A 17,920-nucleotide genomic window follows, 5' to 3' on the forward strand; every position below is an offset into this window, starting at 1 on the left:
TCATTTAAACTTTCTTCTGATGAAACTTCCTGGCAGATTAAAAATGTGTGCCCGACCGAGTTTTAATCTGCCAGGAAGTTTCATATCAGCGCACACTCCGCTGCAGAGTGAAAATCTCATTCTGGTTTCTTCTGATGTTTTGCTAGCAAGAGTCACAGATTCACCCTCCATTGCTGGAGGCCAGCTGAAGGTCATGAGACAAAAGCCAACAGGCAATGTGAGTACTGGGTGCCCTAAGGTAGACAGTTGTTCTGCATCTATTCGTGAACTAGACCAATTTTTTGGTTGTCATTCCTTCGTAAAATACCATCCGGTGAACACACTCTAGTTGGAAAACAACATGCATAATTTCACAAGATGCTCTGTGTTTGATACTGTAGGAATCGCCAGTGGTGGGGCTGGAGTATGTGATAGTAGGCAGATGCGCAGGGCCAGTTTTACAATGGGAAAAAATTACAAGGGTAGAAATCCAAGGGGTAGGGTAACGATCTAGTAATCTCATATGATTTGGCAGCCACGGGGAAAGGAAATTAGTGAAATATGACCTCATTTTAGGGCTCTACTACTACTACTACTACTACTACTACTCATTGTTTCCACATATATATGAAGGTGTATGGAGCTGCTTTTGTCCCTAAAGGCGGGTCCCTATCATCCAGAGATCCAAGTGACCTGTCCTTCCTTTTCAACCTTCCCCTCCCCGATGAAGAAACTGATAGATATGAATGCTGGGACAGCTTTTTGTATTTTTATACTTACCTGTTGGCTGTACCTCAAGGCAAAATTGGAACCCATGAAATGCATTCACTGTTGCAAATATTATCTACCATCAGCTGTATAAGAGAACGATTACAATGAAAATTTGTGCTGGATGAGACTTGAACCCAGATTTCCAACTTATCACGAGTGGTCAGCACACCATTAGGCTATCTGAGCATGACTCATGGCAACACCCAAACTTCCATATGTTATCAACCATGTTTCTACAACCTGTACTCGTACATCCATTATGTATATTCCTGTACAGGGGAGACATTTTACTTGAAATGTTATTTGCCCGGTGTCGGCGGATAAATATTATTCTGGTGTAACGTCAAGCGCCAGCACGCCGGCCAACCCCTCTCTAGGACGAAAACGGGACGGTAGCACCATCTACACGAAGAGGACGTAAGTGCCGTGCTGCCTGGCTATGGCCCAGTTGAAGACGAGCCATCTACGAATGCTACAGCCGTGACTTAGGAACTATATTGTTTTGCTTGTATTATGAATTGTATATACTGAAGAGATCGCTTATGTTTCACGTCACCCTTTGCTTGCGACACCCCACTGTAAATTTCTCAAAGTTAAGTACTGTCATTTATCTTACTGTGATAAAAATCTATTAATATAATTTGCTTCAATTGTCGTCTAGTGATCCGAGAAAGCAGGTTTCCTAGAAACCCTATATTAGACAAGTGGGCAGGACACAACAAATATAATGGTGCAGTGTCTGTGTTATTGTAAATTACTATGCAAAGCTCCTTCGGAAATACATGCATGTCCAAAGAACAGGCACTGCAGCTACTACAACCATTATGAAATACATGAAATATATTTGCAGTTGTGAATATGGACTACCTTCAGCTGTATAATGGAATGATGAAAGTAAAAATTTGTGCCAGATTAGGGTTCGAATCTGGATTTCCCGCTTATTGCGAGTGGTTGCTTTACCATTAGGCTATCCGAGCAAGACTCATGGCAATATCATATTTACCTGCCAACACTAAGCAAACGACTTTCATAAATTGTCTCCCCTGTACAAGAATATGCATAATGGATGAGCAAGTTCAGGTTGTAGACACACAGTTCATGATATATATGGAGGTTTGCGTCTGGCCGCAAGTTGTGCTTAGATAGCATGACCACTCACAATAAGTGGAAAATCTGAGTCTGAGTCCCAGTCCGGTACAAATTTCCATTATCATTCCATTGCACAGCTGATGCTAAGTACTGTAGGCCACGCACTTCACAGGGGTTTGCAGGATATACAGCTGCAGATGTACTAAGAATTCCACTTCCGCTATTAGCCAGCCAGAAACTGAGGAAAAAATGCCTTACCATGGCAACTGACACTTCAGGATAACTGTCAACCTACCTCTTGCTGTTTGTGTTCTTCTCCAGTTCCATTGGTAGATTTTCAGTCTCCTGAAATGCAATCAAATTTACATCTCCTTCAAGAATAAAAAGTTGGAAGCACACACTCAAATTTTTTTGTCCAAACAGTCAAGCATAAGTAAACAGTAACATCACATCTGCAGCAACTGAGCAGAAGTCACAGTACTGAGGATTTGGACAGCTGAAGTTATGGAAGTTGGAAGATTAGGTCTAAGAATACAAGTGTGTGTGTGTGTGTGTGTGTGTGTGTGTGTGTGTGTGTGTGTGTGTGTGTGTGTGTGTGTGTTTGTTTTAAAACTAATATTTACTGTTCCACTGTGCATATTATGCTGCAGAGTACCGTGCATATTATGCTGCAGAGTACCACAAACCAAGAATTCTGAAATTAGAAACCAATGGTGCTAAATGAATATTATTTTTTATTGACATACACAACTTTCCCCTTACAGCAATAGCTCAAGTTCATTGCCAGTATACAGAATGATAGAAGGTTATCGACAGATTTTTCACCACCCGATCCTACTTCAGCTCCTCAAATATTCAATAAGAACCTCCACTCTGTGGCTTGAACAACCCATTAACCATAAGTTTTTATCCACAACATTACATTTCTTCCAACTGGGACAACACCTGTTGGGAAAGTTCTCACTTTACAGTCATTTGTCTCTCCATGTGCTACATCCTGTCAGACCGCACATTAAATATGTGTGCAAGCTCCAGTGATCTGCATTTACACTAAGCAAACCACCATGAAGTGTATGGGAGATGGTACTTCCCTACATACTGCTTATCAGGACTTCTTCCTATTCCACTGCATATAGATCATGGGAAGACGACTGCTCAAATGCCACTGACTGGGCTGTAATTAGTCTACACTGTCTTACAATTATTACTGAGTGATATGTAGGGCATAGCAGTAATGAAATACTTATCCTTGAAACTTTCCGAGTAACCTTCCATGGGAGCATCTGCCAATTCAGATTTTTGCAGCATCTCTGCGATTCTCTCCTGTAAACCAAACAAAACTGTACTTGTTGCCCTTCAATGTTTCTCCCTAGTTATATTTGGTATGTGTCCCACACATACGAGCAATATGCTGGGAGAGACTGGTAAGCAATTTCTCTCTCGACTGACAGCATCTTTTCACTATCCCACAGATGACCAAAGTCAGCCATCTGCTTTATCTACCACTACATCATCACTCCACTTCATATTCCCACAAATTGTTGCATTCGGGTATTAATCTGGCACATACTGCTATTTGTTGATACAGCAGTCACAATGTACAGATGTTTTTTCTGTGATGTGAACAATTTTACATTTCGAATGCCCTGCATTTGACAACTGGTTGTGAATTCCACTGATGATACATCACAGACTGTGAACTGTTTTTCGAGGTACTACCACCAACAGTGATGTGGCTCATTACGAAATGCACGCAGTCTATGAGTTGTGTGCCCCATACTGTCATTCACTGAAGATCATGTACTACCTCAGATATTTGTTTCCACACAGTGGCTCTTCATCTTTAGTGTCTGAATAATTTTACACAACAACAAAATAATAATAATAATAATAATCTTTGTTTCAGTATTTCGGTATCCTACACTGTTTGAGTTAACTCAGCTGAATATTTAGTGTACATAATGGTCCCGAGCAGTGCAAATTGGTAACTCAATTTTGAACAATGAATGAAAGTATAATCCTTAGATGAGGTTCTGCCAGATTTTTTATACAGTAAGAAACATATGGCCAAATTAAAACAAAAACTAAATTGACTGAATATAAATGTAGATAAAAAGCCACACGAAACCACACTGGTAAAATAAGTTTACTCACACCTGACACTCAACCTGTGCAAAGCTATAATTGGGAGGAGAAGAGGTGATTACATTCCTATTTTCATACTACACCTACTAGCTCGACAGATGAAGATACTGAAAGAATGTATGACATGATAAAAGAAATTGCTGAAGCAGTTAAGGTAGGCAAAAATTTAATTATGAAAGGTTAGCCAATCTGACAATAGGAAAAGAATGACAAGGAAAAATACTTTGAGAACATGGGCTTGGGAGAGGAATGAGGGGAACCCACCTGGTGAAATTTTGCGATCACTAAAACTACAAGATGAATTAAAAAAAACCTGAATTAAATAATAGGTAAATCTCAGGTGAGAATTTTTGTTTATTTTATGTACTCACTGCTCTTCAGCTAAGAATAATGCGGGGGATAGGAGTTGCGACAACTTACTGTCATGAAAATAAAGTACAATACAACAAAATTGCGCTATGTATCAGTAGAAGAACAACCTACACTTTCCTCGAATCAACGGAGGCATCCGATCCCACCCGCCGGCTTTGACCAATGATGTAGGAGTGTTGGGGTGTATGACATCATGACGGCTCGGAATTTAGTTTATGAGTATGTTGTGTTTGTAGATGTCGTCTTGTTGCAGTTGGTGGTGTCCTCTGGTGGTATGTGTATGGTCCAGGTGTTATGTGGTGTATTGGGTTCATTTGGGTGTCGGTGCTTGGAGGGAGGGAGGGAGGGAGGGAGGGAGGGAGGGAATGTGTGTGTGTGTGTGTGTGTGTGTGTGTGTGTGTGTGTTTGGGGTGGCTGACCTAGTGTGTAGCACTGGAATTTTTTGTTTGTGTGGTGTGGCATCTTGGCGCATGTCTGTATGTGTTTTTTGATTATATTTTAGAGGGAGATGTGTCTGTTGGTTATATATGTATTTTCGTGTTTATGTAATGACGTCATATGTGACGTATTTGAGACGTTGAGAATGGTCGTTTTCGCCATATTGGTGACATCATGGGTCAAAGCAGATGGGTGGGATTGGACGCTTCTGTAATCTCCTTTCCTCATTACTTCACCAATGTCGTAGCTGTGTTATTGGTGATTTAATACTGACAAAACAGTTGCCATGTCTGTATTATTTGTGTCGTATTTTTTTACAACTTCTATTTTTCACCACACAGTGCCAAACACAAAGACTAAATAGATTAACACTGGAATAGTGCAATACAAAGAATAGACTACATACAAATTAATTTTCCGTTATGGTCCTCTCAGGGCCATATATCCGCACCGTACTTTCAAAATAAATTGTGCACTCAATAATTCCTGTCTATTTTATAACTACTTTGTAGGAATTTTTGAACCAGTGAACTAATTTTTTGAACTAGGATGTGGACTAGCTTAAAGGATTTATCCTGCAATGAAACTTATTGCTCTGGATTCAAAATATAATCCACTTATTTAGATAAACGTTCAGCTGTGAAACTATGAGTCACGATGATATAGGATGGTAAGTTAAAGAAAGTCATAGGTAACATAACCTACCAACTTTAAAGAAATATTGAACTCAATTTGCTATTCATCTGCAGCAGCCTCAATTTCCACGAATTCAAGCAGCACACCCCGCCTCTATAGTACCACACCTGTAATCACGACAAAACTTAATCGTAACATATTTCTTCTGAAATAAGAGAACATTGTGAAAAAACGATGTTCAATGTCTTTACACGACACAAAACGGGTTCCATCGAAAACGATTCTTTCCATCCTTTGACAAATATTAACGAAAATAAGGAGAAAAAGGTACTCTACTACTTGATCACTTCTGCTTACTTCCCACTTCCCCAAAAGACGTAACCAAACACACAAATAAGTGCATGTGAACAACGAGTAAAAGCCGCATTAGTGAACCTGGCACCTTAATAAAAAAAACTTATTTCCTATAGTTGGAAAAATTCGTATGGTATCTTCAATATCTTTAGATTATACGACTCCACCGACATAAAAAAGCGTATGGATTCCCTACTGCGAAGTTATTAACCTAAAATTGACGTACAAGGATTATGGTCCATCTAAGAAACAATATCACTCACGCTTTTTGTGCTCCAGGCTAAAGTCATTAGAAGCAATGCATGTACTAAAATTCGAAAATATTATACACAATCAAATGTAAATACAACGTCACGATTCCAATAGTTACCTCGCCAGCCAAAGACTGAATTACAATAACAACAAGTAACCGTCAGTGTTTATCACAACAAAAGCTGTCACAGTATTGTGTCAACTGTCGCCAGCGTCGCCAACCCCAGAAGATAAAATTATGGCATTTTGTATTTAAAATTATCGTTTTTTATCTAAAATTATCGTATATTGATAATCTTAAAAAACAAAAACAATAATGCTGATAATATGACGTACACAATATTTGTTTTCAATCGCGAATGGCAAAGTCTTCTCACCTTTTAAAATTTTTATCCATAAAACCTCCTAATTACGAACCAAAACGTCTCTAATCGCGATGCTAAGTACTAAAAATACGTTCAGAACCAGACAAACTCGGAAGTGTCCAAAGCATAAGAGATTTTATGCAAGGAAAATTCGCTAACCCCGATCGAAAAGTAGCATTGTGTACGTAATATAATTAAAAATAATATAATTAAATTCACCCTAATAAGCATCGTTGTCGAACTCCACATCGGCGAAATCGGCGTCACTATCCCGATGAGATTCCTTCTTCTTAGTATAAATGTTCGACGTGTTCACTGATGCAGCCATTGCACTGGTTGGTTCGAACTGTACACAATTCTTCACACGCTGGCAAGTGAGCATTACTGCGCTGTCTGTACCCGAATGTAACTTATTTCTCAATGGTGTCTTCACTAGATTCATTTTTGGAAAGACCCGCTCACAATCAGCACTAGAATGTGGTAAAACTAATATATCTATCACAAAGATTCCTATTTGGTGGAACTCTTGGTTACCATGAAGGTCCCTAGCGTTCTTTATGAACACCCAAAATTCGTCCACCTCTTTAGACCGTAGATTTTCGGGAAATTATGCATGTGGCAATACTCTCCACTGATCATCAATCATTTGCAAAAGCCTTTTGTCTTTTGGAGAAATCCTCTGAACCGACTTTATAAGTGGAACAAGCGTTGACGGCCTTGCAGCACTTTTTGACATTTCTATTTCTGGTGTTAACCAACTCAACATTTTTAGAACAGAATTGTTGAAATCATACCGCTTTTTTATCATACAACAAGATACTATAAGAAACTGTTGCACTCTGTAGTAGAAATCAGTCACTTTAGATTTTTGTGAGATGTTTTCAGATCGGCTCATGAAATCCATCACACCTACATCTAAATAAATTTGCGTATAAGGCACAAGTTGGGCTGGGTTTGCTATATCTATGTCTGTCAAATCAGTTTTATTGATATAATCAGGAGACATATAGCAGAGAAGGATTTCTTTGTACGTTTTGCACATTCTCTCATGCAAAGAGCAAATTACTAATTTCTCGCTTTGAAAATATTGATTCAGAGACAAACATTTCGGTAGAATCCACTCGAGAAATATAAAAAATACACGTACAAAGTTGTCCCTGGACGCCTTTGCTAATTGTTCAGCTGCATACAGTCTTTCTTCTTCCCACTTGCAAGTGAAAAATAATTGCAATGCATTCCATTGTTCTATAATACGTAAAACAACAGTTAACAAAGATAACCATCTTGTTTGAGATGGATGCAGTATCTTGTGAGGTTCGTCATTACAAAACTGTTGGAATTCCACAAACTGGGCTATTCTTTTTGAACTATGCTTAAAGAAAGAGTATGTATCCCTTGCTGTGTCTTCACATAGTCTTGGTAATTGTTTGCAAGCCTCACTTGCACATAGGTGCAATGAATGACTTATACATTTCTGTAGAAAAATACCAGGAAAATGTCTAATTAATCGACTAGCCACAGAATTATCTTTCGCCATCATTGTGTTGCGCCCATCCGAAGCAAATCCTACTAAATTTTCAGGAGGAATATTATGTACTGACAAGGCTTTACGTACGAGATCGTACAAACGATTAGCAGTGGCACCTTCATGAGCGGCCTCTGCATTTTTCTCGTCAAACAGCTGTAACAACTGCCAAAATTTGTTATGTATTTTGGAGCTATCTTCATCAGAATACCGCACACAAATACACAAATTTTTTGTAGCGGAAATGTCGGTAGATTCGTCAATTATGAAACTGAACTTTTGTCTCCGTAAAACCTCATTCAGTTCATCCAAATGACATTTACCTATGACATTCTTTATCACCTCTTTTTCTTTTGCTCTACCCAACTGCAAGTTCTCAACCATTTTAGAATCGGGAAAGGCACTTTTAATTACGTCTGTTAAGTGATTGGCTGTATTAATAGGGATGTTATGTTCTGCCAAAAATCCACATAGCAAAATTTCAGCCCTCTTGCCCTGCTTGTCAAATGTATCAGACGATTTTGATTGTGATGAAAAGTCAAGTTTCTTTTGTAGAGGCCTGACACATTTTACGGCACTTAAGTGTTTTTTCCCTTTAGCGTGATTTTTCACTACACTCAACTGAGCACTGAATTCACATCTACAAACTTTACACTGAGCTTTATATGCATCATCACTAACAGGTTGTAGCTAATCCTTGAAAGATCAATCAGTCAACCATTCCTTTCTGAACTTTTGTTTCAAACGTTTTAATTTCAACTCACCAGGCAGCCTCAATTTCTTCTGTGGGGTCCGCAGAGAACCTACATCACTGTTGTCACTTTCCATTATTTATATTTGAATACACTACTACAGTATTTATTTAAAGAATACCACACTTTAATTTCCCTTAAGAACAAAAAATTAATATTCTTTTAAGAGCACAAAGACAACTACCCGTGCATTCAAGTCCCAATTTCACCACTAACTGATGACGATGGCCTAGACCTAATAGCCCATATTGTTGTGAAACAATATTTGTTAGGCAGGTATTCCCCAGAAGCGAATATACAGTGTTAAGAGTTGTTGGACTGTTGCGGGGAGTGGACGAGAGAAAAAGAGGAAATTGCTTATATTGAATGGAGTATGGACTTAAATATATGAAAACAGATTATTATCGTATGAAACTACTACAAGTATCAATTTATTTTCATTTTAAATCTTCACTAAAATTATCGTAGATTCCGCAATTATCAGCAATGTACTATCATATATCGAGTTCACGTTGTAATTATCGTATATCGCGATAATTTATCGTATGGTTGGCAACGCTGACTGTCGCCAACCAACCAGGATTGCCAACTATCATTCAATGAAAATAACAAAACACTATCGCAAAAGAGCCAAAAATGGCTAAATTATAATTTATATCTTTGTCCACCGACGTTGGCAACAATAGTTGAATGGTGGGAATTATGTGTCACTCATATTAAAGCTGAGTTCAAACACACAAAAAAGGAGTCGTCACAGCTAGTGCCACACTACAACTACAACGTAGTTGCATGTGTGAACTCTCAGTTTTTAGTGGCGCAACTTACGAGAAGGAACTTTTGTAATGCCATATATGGTTCAACTTGACTGTACTCTGTTGCGCCACTTTCCTTCCATCACTGCTCTTTGGTGGTAGTATTTCGAAACACGAGCATTCTGTTGCAGTTATTGTGGAGTAATTGCTGCTGTACTCCATTCGATTTCAGTGTCTGAATTTGTGGCATCCTGTGAAAGGTAGCACGTCGATGTCACTTCAGAAAGCCACAAGCTGTGGGGTCACATTAGTTGCATGTGTGAATCCTGCATAACGCAAGTGTTTCGTTACGAAAAGTTCGCTTTACGGAGGTAATTAATTTACTGAGCACACAATAGTACATACAAGAACCTGTCAATCAGAGAGCAAGAACAGCATTAATTATTCACTTCATAGCCGGTCATTGCCAACATAAGCAAACTACACCACCGCTACCTTAAGTAAAATAATTTCCAAAAAGCAGTCTCCTGGCAAAAATAAATATCATTCTCCTCTGCCTAATTTCCTTTGCTGGTGCTGCAGATTTCCCTGGTCTCCATAACGTATGTGGCATTTGTACCGATAATCTTCAATATTTATTGTGGGACTCTGTATGAAAAATAGCACTTACAATGGCATCTCAACCCGTGCCTCACATTTAGAATAGTGGAGAGTGTATCCGTTTTTAATCTGATTCTGAGTTTATTTTTCACTGAGTTTACCTGACTAAAGATTCTGTCAACTTCAACATCGGAGTGTGGAAGAGTTAACACTGAAAGTGCGAATGAGACTTAACTCCTTAGAAGGATTTTTGTCTCAGGAGTCACTGTATTGACTAACTTCTTGATAGAATCCAGAAGTGGATGTTTGAGTTGTTCATTTTATGTAACTAATGTTTCGCCACTTTGTCTGCATTTTACTCAAATATAGCTACACCAAACCAGTGACAGGTAGGATCACTATTTCCGATCTTTATTTGATAATTAGCAATTATATTTGATAAAGTACTTCAAAATTGTCTGGAATCCTATTTTGAAGCTCCCAGATCAGCTTTTCTGTGATATTCACACATATGTCCTGTCAAGTTTTCTTTGCACTGTGGTACACATTGAAGAGGTTTAGTTCAGTTCTGAGTATCTAGCCGATATATGGGGATGGATCAATACAATTATCAATGTTGCTCTTGCGGGACTCAGTTGAGGATGTGATATGCAGAGGCAAACAATTGTAACAAAAGAGGAATATAATGAGATCTACCTGTCACTGGGTGGAGGAAGAAACCTGGTGAAGATTTGAGAGTGATAGATATGAAAAGGCTTACGAAATTTAGATCACAGAAGTGAAATGGAACGAATTTTAATGTGCAAGTACGAAGTTTTGGAGGAACACTTACACTGATATGGAGGCAACTGCATTGTACAAGTCCTAGCAAGATATGCAAGAGTGGAAGTCTCTTGTGAAACGATAATGGACCATTACGAAACTCTTTCCTTAACCACAAGCTAAAGTACTTCTTAGCTATCCAGTGTCAGATGACCAGAAGAAAGATGTTAACAGTTTACTATGATCTATTTTCAGAGAAGACTTAAGCTGGTATACATTCATCATTGACAACATACCCACATTGTCCCACACAGTGGTGGAGGAACTAGTTGTGAGTATTTAGAGACCACTCTCTCTGAACACAAGATTTTATTTGCTCATAGAAGGTAATTTTGTAGCTTCAATCTCCTTTCCAGAACATACGAAGCTACAATTTCAAGTTGCAAAAGACGAATATCAACGGCTTTAGAAAATAAAAAGCTTGTTAGTAATATCGGTCTTTCATTCTTAGTTAGCTTGAATCGTAGATAGTGAGCGCTTATAACAACATTCTTAGACGTTTTATAGCCACTGTGCTGCATATTTATTTGCAAACCAGGTGTTATCACTGCGATTCAAACATTCAGTCTGAGACATAATCTGTACCATAAAGTAAGCACTCCTTAGCACATGGAGCATAGCTGAATAGAGAGTAAGGGTCAGATATCTCGCATTTACTGAATAGATGACCCACTTCATCTCTCTGACAGCATGCCCTGGCCTTTTTTTTATGCTGCTACTGCCAAATGCCACTTTGTCTACAATGGCCCTCTTTTTTTCCTGTTGAATGTACAGATGAAAAAGAATATGAAAACAATTCTATTGTTTTCATGCATTGCATCTGTCATTTACTACAGCTTACACTTTTTCAAGCTACAGAGGAAACTGTGCAGAAATACTGCATTTCTTATTTGTGAAACCTGTACATGGTTTTCGTGTTCTTCTCGGTGCCACTTAGAATATAAATGCATATACAACAATTAATTGTGAAGAATGTCAACGTGGTCTAGGAAACATTCCAGAAATTTGCAGTAATCGCTGGATTTCCATTAAACCTGCTGTTAGCAGAATTTAAAAACAGTGTGCAGAACTAACATTACATTTTCAAATAGTCTGCCACAAGGCACATTGCTTTACTGCAGAAATTTTGAGCAATATATACAAGGCTCTGGCCAATAAGATGTACGTACACTAATATTCAGAATATTCTTATAAAAATTTAAAAAAAATTTTGAACTGACTCTACAGATCTCACCAGGGTGTTAGAAAATTTAATGTGGTCTCTAAGCTGCATAAGAATAAATTGCAGTGCTAAAATTGATGAGGTGACATTCAGAGATATATATGCCCAGTAAACGCAGTTTTTCACAATTGACATAAAACTTATTTCAGAAATACATGTGAATGAAAATAACATATTGCAATGCCAACACCTTTACTTTTGTGCCAGAAGGCAGTTCATACCTGTAACTCAAGTCTACAATGAGAATATTCCTTTAAAAAGTCATTTAAATATGGAGACATTTTCATTTGCATGAACAATTTGGACTTGTTCAGCTTTGAATGATGTTCAAAAGCAAATGCCTTGTTTTTTGCAAAATAACTTACGTCTTACTGTATAATACGTACTACACTCTTATCACACATATGTAACAATTTAGTATGTGATGTCATTGAAAAAATTATAAATGGCAACTGTAACTTTGTCATTCAGTGTGCTACCAAAAGTTCTAATTTCATTGTTATTTCACAATTATTTGAAATATTTCATGTCACTGTAACAGAATACAATGGTGTAACAATGGAATGAGCTATTATTAGAATGGTTCTTTGCAGTAACTGATAGACTTAAACATATAAACCAGAAACAAACAACTTTCTGGAGAGGGCAAACACAGCTAAGAGACACTGTGAATAACAAAAACAGCACTCTATACCCAATAACCATTCAAATTATCATAAAAATTATAATAAAAAGTCAATAATGAGGAGGTGTTTCCAAAAACTACATATCTGTATGAACATGTTTTATTTGTAACTACCAGTTTCAAATCAGTATAGATACATCTTCAGATTTATGGATAACTAACCAAAAGATTAAAGAGTATCATAATGATCCATCATAGTTTCACAAGAGACTTGCACTTTTTATATCTTGCTGGGACTTGTACAATGCAGTTGCCTCCATATCAGGGTAAGTGTTCTCCCAAAGCTTCATACTTGCACATGAAAATTCGTTTCATTTCACTTATGTGATCTAAATTTCGCAAGCCTTTTCTGTAATTGTAGATTTGGAAATATAGCCATTATAAACCTCAAGATGTGTCTATACTAAATTGAAACCAATAGTCGAGAATAAAGCACATTCATACAGCTGTGCAACTTTTGGAAACACCTCATCATTCTTGACTTTTTCATTGTTATAGTTTTTATGATGATTTGAATGGTTATTGAGCGCTATTGTTATTCACAAATCAGAAATCCTTGTGGCATAAAGCATAGAAAAGTGGAATAGTAACCTGAAGGTGAAGATTCAAAGCTGCATGTTTCCAATTTTTTTGTCGTTTGTGCAAATTCACTAGAAAGAAAAAAACAACGGTATTTCGGACAATGTTTATCCAACTTATGAAAGCGAGTGTGAAAGAAATGAAATAGCTGCCCTTGGCACATATAGGCTTCGCTATAATTCAAGTATTTTTCTTCAGGTTGCTAAAGCCATGAAAGATGAGGCGTGTTATAGCAGGGAAAGTATCCAGTCAAGGAACAACATTTGGAGACTGTGTAACATTAGGAGTAGGTAAGCGAGCTAAGTGGCTGCCTAGAATTGTTAAAGGTAAGATGAATTTGTGATGTGACTGAACTCTAGGAGGCCTAGGTCTCAGGACGCTTCCGACTAGGTGACAATTATGAGTCCAGGCACAAAGGCTAGCAGCATCACCGGAAATAGGGATAAATCCCAGTATGGGGAATTTTGATGGCTGTCGCTCAAAAGGCATTTGTGCAGGACACAATGCTCCAAGATATGGCGGCGTGCCAGACAAACTGAAAGATAGCTTCTTAGAGCTGTTTGAGAGTCTGTAATAATTCAAGTAATAAAGAAGATCTGAATACCTCAGTGCTCTCAAATAGAAGAGGCACACCCAGTGACACAACAATATTTCAATATCTTTAATATTACAATAGTTAATAATCTACAGTGACTAAATATTTTCACAGTGAACCTATGAATTAACATTTTTAAATGCTTTAAGCAACTTCATATCTCAGATGATAGCGTTGCACTATAGCTGTGTCCGCTGAAACCTACGTATCTGCATTTATTTTATTTCTTGATTTATGTTTTTATACCTTTTCATGAGCCAAATGTTTGTTAGGACATCGTATTCTTCACATTTACACAACATCAGTACCTAATATCTTGTCACATTTGTGTATTTATTTACAGTTTACTACTTTGCCAGTAACATTATTTAAATATTGATTGCAAGCACTATCAAAAACTGCGCTAATTTAAAAGTGGTCAGTCGTATGTGTTAACAGACACCACAACACAAAAGAGAAGCGAAAGATACTACTGTCCAGGAGGCACACATAATTCTTTAAAAATATTTACTGATAAAATCTTGTAGTTTACCATGAGCACCCTTGCATGAGAATGCTGGCTTATTGATTTATGAACCAACTATTACTTATATTTGTTGTACATGGTCTGAGAGTGTCCGAATGCTAATAACATTTCTCTTATTTAAAATTTTTTGCAGTATATGTGAGTTTAGCGCAGGAAAGTGGTCAAGCAGAGTCAATTCATGTCTGTAGAGATTAAGAATGACAGATTTCTAGTGGGGCAGCCTTCAGCCAATGGAAAAGCAGACAGTAGCAGAACGCTATGGGAATCAAGTGGAGACTGTGACTTTTCGAGCAAAGAGCTCAAGGTAGTGATTCTGGACACTTTTACACAACTTCTGTAAAACAGATGTGTCTAGACTAATATGCGCAATTCCGTTGTCTAAGTGACTGATTCTGGGCGGTGAACGACCGCTATGATACTTGAACTTCAAAGGGTCTTTATATTTCGATATGTCTGAATATGCTCCAGAGTAGGACTCTAACTTTTCCTGCTTGTACTACAGAAGTGAGGATGGGGGAGTATGAGCTTCCATTCTTTGTATCACATGTTGCAGTTTGTGAACCATCATGTTAAACTCTGAACTGTTTTGAGGAAATGAATATTTTATGTATAGTAGCTACGAAGTGGACTTATTTTCGCTTATCTTTGATTACAGTTTAGTTTCGGGATTATGCTCTCATAACGTTCTCACTGTAACTTTATTGCATTTGATAATGATAAGTTTTGTCTGTCATTTGACTGAATATCATAGGAACAATTCACATTTATCTGAGATGTCCTTTCTTAAATAAACATTATTCAACATAATTCTTTGTCATCTACAGCAATTATGGAGATTAGAATAGAACCATTGACATTGAATTATTCACCTAACTTTTATTTCGTAGTTCTTTATATTTTATTAACTCGCAATCCTAAGCAATGCATAGACTATTTGACTGCAGGATCACAGGTGCAGATTATTATTTTCAGAGAGTTAGCTGCAGGGAATGAAAGCAGATGTACGTGGCTCGACCATATGACTACATTGAGCCATTCATTTTAATTAGAGCTGTGTGTAGCCCAGTACCTAAAGTACAAGTAAGCACAGGTAAAGATGCCACTGGTTCACTTGTAAGGGAAGCTGTTTGGAAGAGCAAATACCCTAGCAGACCGCTAAGTACTGTCGTCATTAACAATATTCTGTGATCTACTGCATAAGACAGTTTGCGTGGGGGGCTGCGAGCACAAGATTTTGCAGCTGTTGCTTGAGTGAGAATTGGTAGCAAAAGGTAGGTGTGGGGAAGTTCACCACAGAACTTCAAAAAAGAAGAAGGCTACGCAGAAGCGTGCTGAGTTCGAGTCTGCAGTGGCCAGCAGCAGCAGAGAACTCGGCGATGGTAAAGCAACAGTGGGCAGTGGCAGCCACGGCAATGTGGGCCACCAAAGTCGACTTTGAGTTCATCAGCATCAACACTTCAAACAGCAGCAGTGCATCAGAAGAAGCCAGCATGACCAATAAGTTAAATACTTGCACCAATAGTGTTAATATATGTCAACCTGCAGGGTCATAAGTGATAAAGATTCCAATGATAAATAATCACCTAGTCTCTGTGGTTCAGATAATGTGAGCAGGCCACTTAGTCCAAAATCTGAATGTGATGGTGTTGATAGAGACGATATTAGTCGAGCAAATAGTCCAAAATGAGGGGGAAGTTAGCTTCAAGACAGTACATCGTCAGAGTTAATGTAAATTTTGCAAGAAATGGAATCTAGTATAGGGGCACTGACTATAAAAACGGAACAAGGATATTCCGGTCTCAATTCACATATCAAAAGTGTAAAATCTGAAGTGGAAAACATTAAAGATATAGAAGGCGATATTGATAAAAGTTATAAGTTATAAGAAGAGATGTAGGCAGAATTTCTGAGGACGTTGGTCAAGTTAACTCTAGAGTCGACAGATTAGAGAAAAATTTTGGGGAAAAGTAGGAAAATATATGGGACGAGCTGGGTAGCATTGTTAAGAATTGTATGCCGAGGCAAAATACGCTTGAGGAAGTGACCACTGAGTCGGTTAACAATTTTTCAGTAGAGTAGTAGAATGTGAGAAAGACGAGCTTAAGAACACAGAACATTTTGAAGCTTTATTAATCAAAGAAGACGTGCAGCATGAACAGCAGATGAAAGACATACAGGAAGAATTAAATTCTTTAGCAGCGAATGAGGTTCCTTTTGTGATAGGAGTTCCATTGGTTTATACAGGTACAACAAAATGTTTTGCAACTGATGGGAAATACCAACCAGTTGATTTTCTTCCTGGCTGTAGACATGGTTTTGTGTGAGGAATGTTGGAAGAGTCAAAAATTAAACTCGCAAAAGGACACTCAAAAGATGACTACTGGGATTTTTGCAAGGGGATCTTGTCCATAATCTGACAAATTTATTGAGAAACTTGAACAGGTGTTGAAATTCAAGCCATAAAATTCGAACAGAAGATAAGAAAATGGATAACAGAGTGGGAATTATAATAATCACCAAAGTAGTTATCACTGTAATAATAATTTTTACAGAAGAAATGGGAACAGGAATATTCATAACGAAAATCAAAATCAAGAATGAAGATTTGAGAGAGCAGGAACCTCACGAATTGCAATACCAGAATACGAGCTCAGCCAATTAGGGATAACCACATCTATGGTCCAGAGATGGTGAAATAAACTAGCATTGAAAAGGAAACATTATTTAATAAATTCTCTTAGTGTTGAAAATTCGCCAAAGAAACCACAAATGATGGAGAAGGAGGTTATAAAAAGTAAAAATAAAATGAGGAATAATATTAAGCAGCACAACAGTAAAGAGGTAAAGAGGACGCAACAAAGGTCATAAAATACGTAGAAAGAGTCATGGTAAAGAGAAATAAAGATGCCAGCAATGAAAGTCAGTTTTACAGATAATTGTTCTGAATGTAAAATTCAGTTCTCCAACTGTTCGTTTAAGTGTACTTCTGAAAGAAGGCCACAAAAGTACGTGATTTTGTGCGATAAAAATTAAAATGCTACAGGCTTTATTTAGTGCAATAAAATCAACAAGGAGTAGTTGAACAACACTTAGAAGTGAGATTTTTTGTAGGTTCTAGCTCATCTTATTCTGAGAAAAAAATGACATAAATCACAAAGTCCCTTCACAATTCCGTGATTTATGTCATTTTTTCGTAGAACAAGAAATCCAGAACCTACAAAAATATCCTAACATCCTACTTTTCTTTCAACTCTTTCACCCCAATCTTTACTTCTTTCAACTCATTCATATCAGTCTAAGAATAATAAAAAAGTAGACGAGTAGGGAGATTGCCAGTTTTCATTAATATGTATATATAATTTTCTATTTTTATTTTATAATTTTTATGTATTAGTGGTAATGGGAACATTGAGCGCACCTGGATGCCAGTGCAGGGACGAGTAAGAGAAATAACAATAATA

The 17,920-nt window shown here is 37.5% G+C and overlaps 1 protein-coding gene across 12 annotated transcripts in view; it reads right to left on the reverse strand.

The window, feature by feature from the left end:
• The window catches only part of LOC126237492 (fibronectin type 3 and ankyrin repeat domains protein 1-like), a 66,263-nt gene extending 60,032 nt beyond the window's left edge, over nt 1-6,231 (reverse strand). For 5 of the 12 annotated variants that reach the window (XR_007545087.1, XR_007545080.1, XR_007545079.1 and 2 more), the window contains exons 1-2: nt 6,048-6,161; nt 2,135-2,184 (exon numbers count right to left, since the gene is read on the reverse strand). Coding sequence is in view for 1 of the 12 variants with exons in the window: in XM_049947643.1 (XP_049803600.1) it covers nt 2,135-2,184; nt 6,048-6,074 (77 nt within the window). In the remaining 11 variants the exon portion in view is untranslated. Of the gene's footprint in view, nt 1-2,134; nt 2,185-5,499; nt 5,598-6,047 lie in introns of all 12 variants that reach the window. The other 7 variants (XR_007545086.1, XR_007545081.1, XR_007545088.1 and 4 more) reach the window with 5 other exon arrangements.
• Nucleotides 6,232-17,920: the final 11,689 nt, after the last annotated feature.

This window comes from Schistocerca nitens, chromosome 2, assembly GCF_023898315.1.
Source record: "Schistocerca nitens isolate TAMUIC-IGC-003100 chromosome 2, iqSchNite1.1, whole genome shotgun sequence".
NCBI classification, from domain to species: Eukaryota; Metazoa; Arthropoda; class Insecta; order Orthoptera; family Acrididae; genus Schistocerca; species Schistocerca nitens.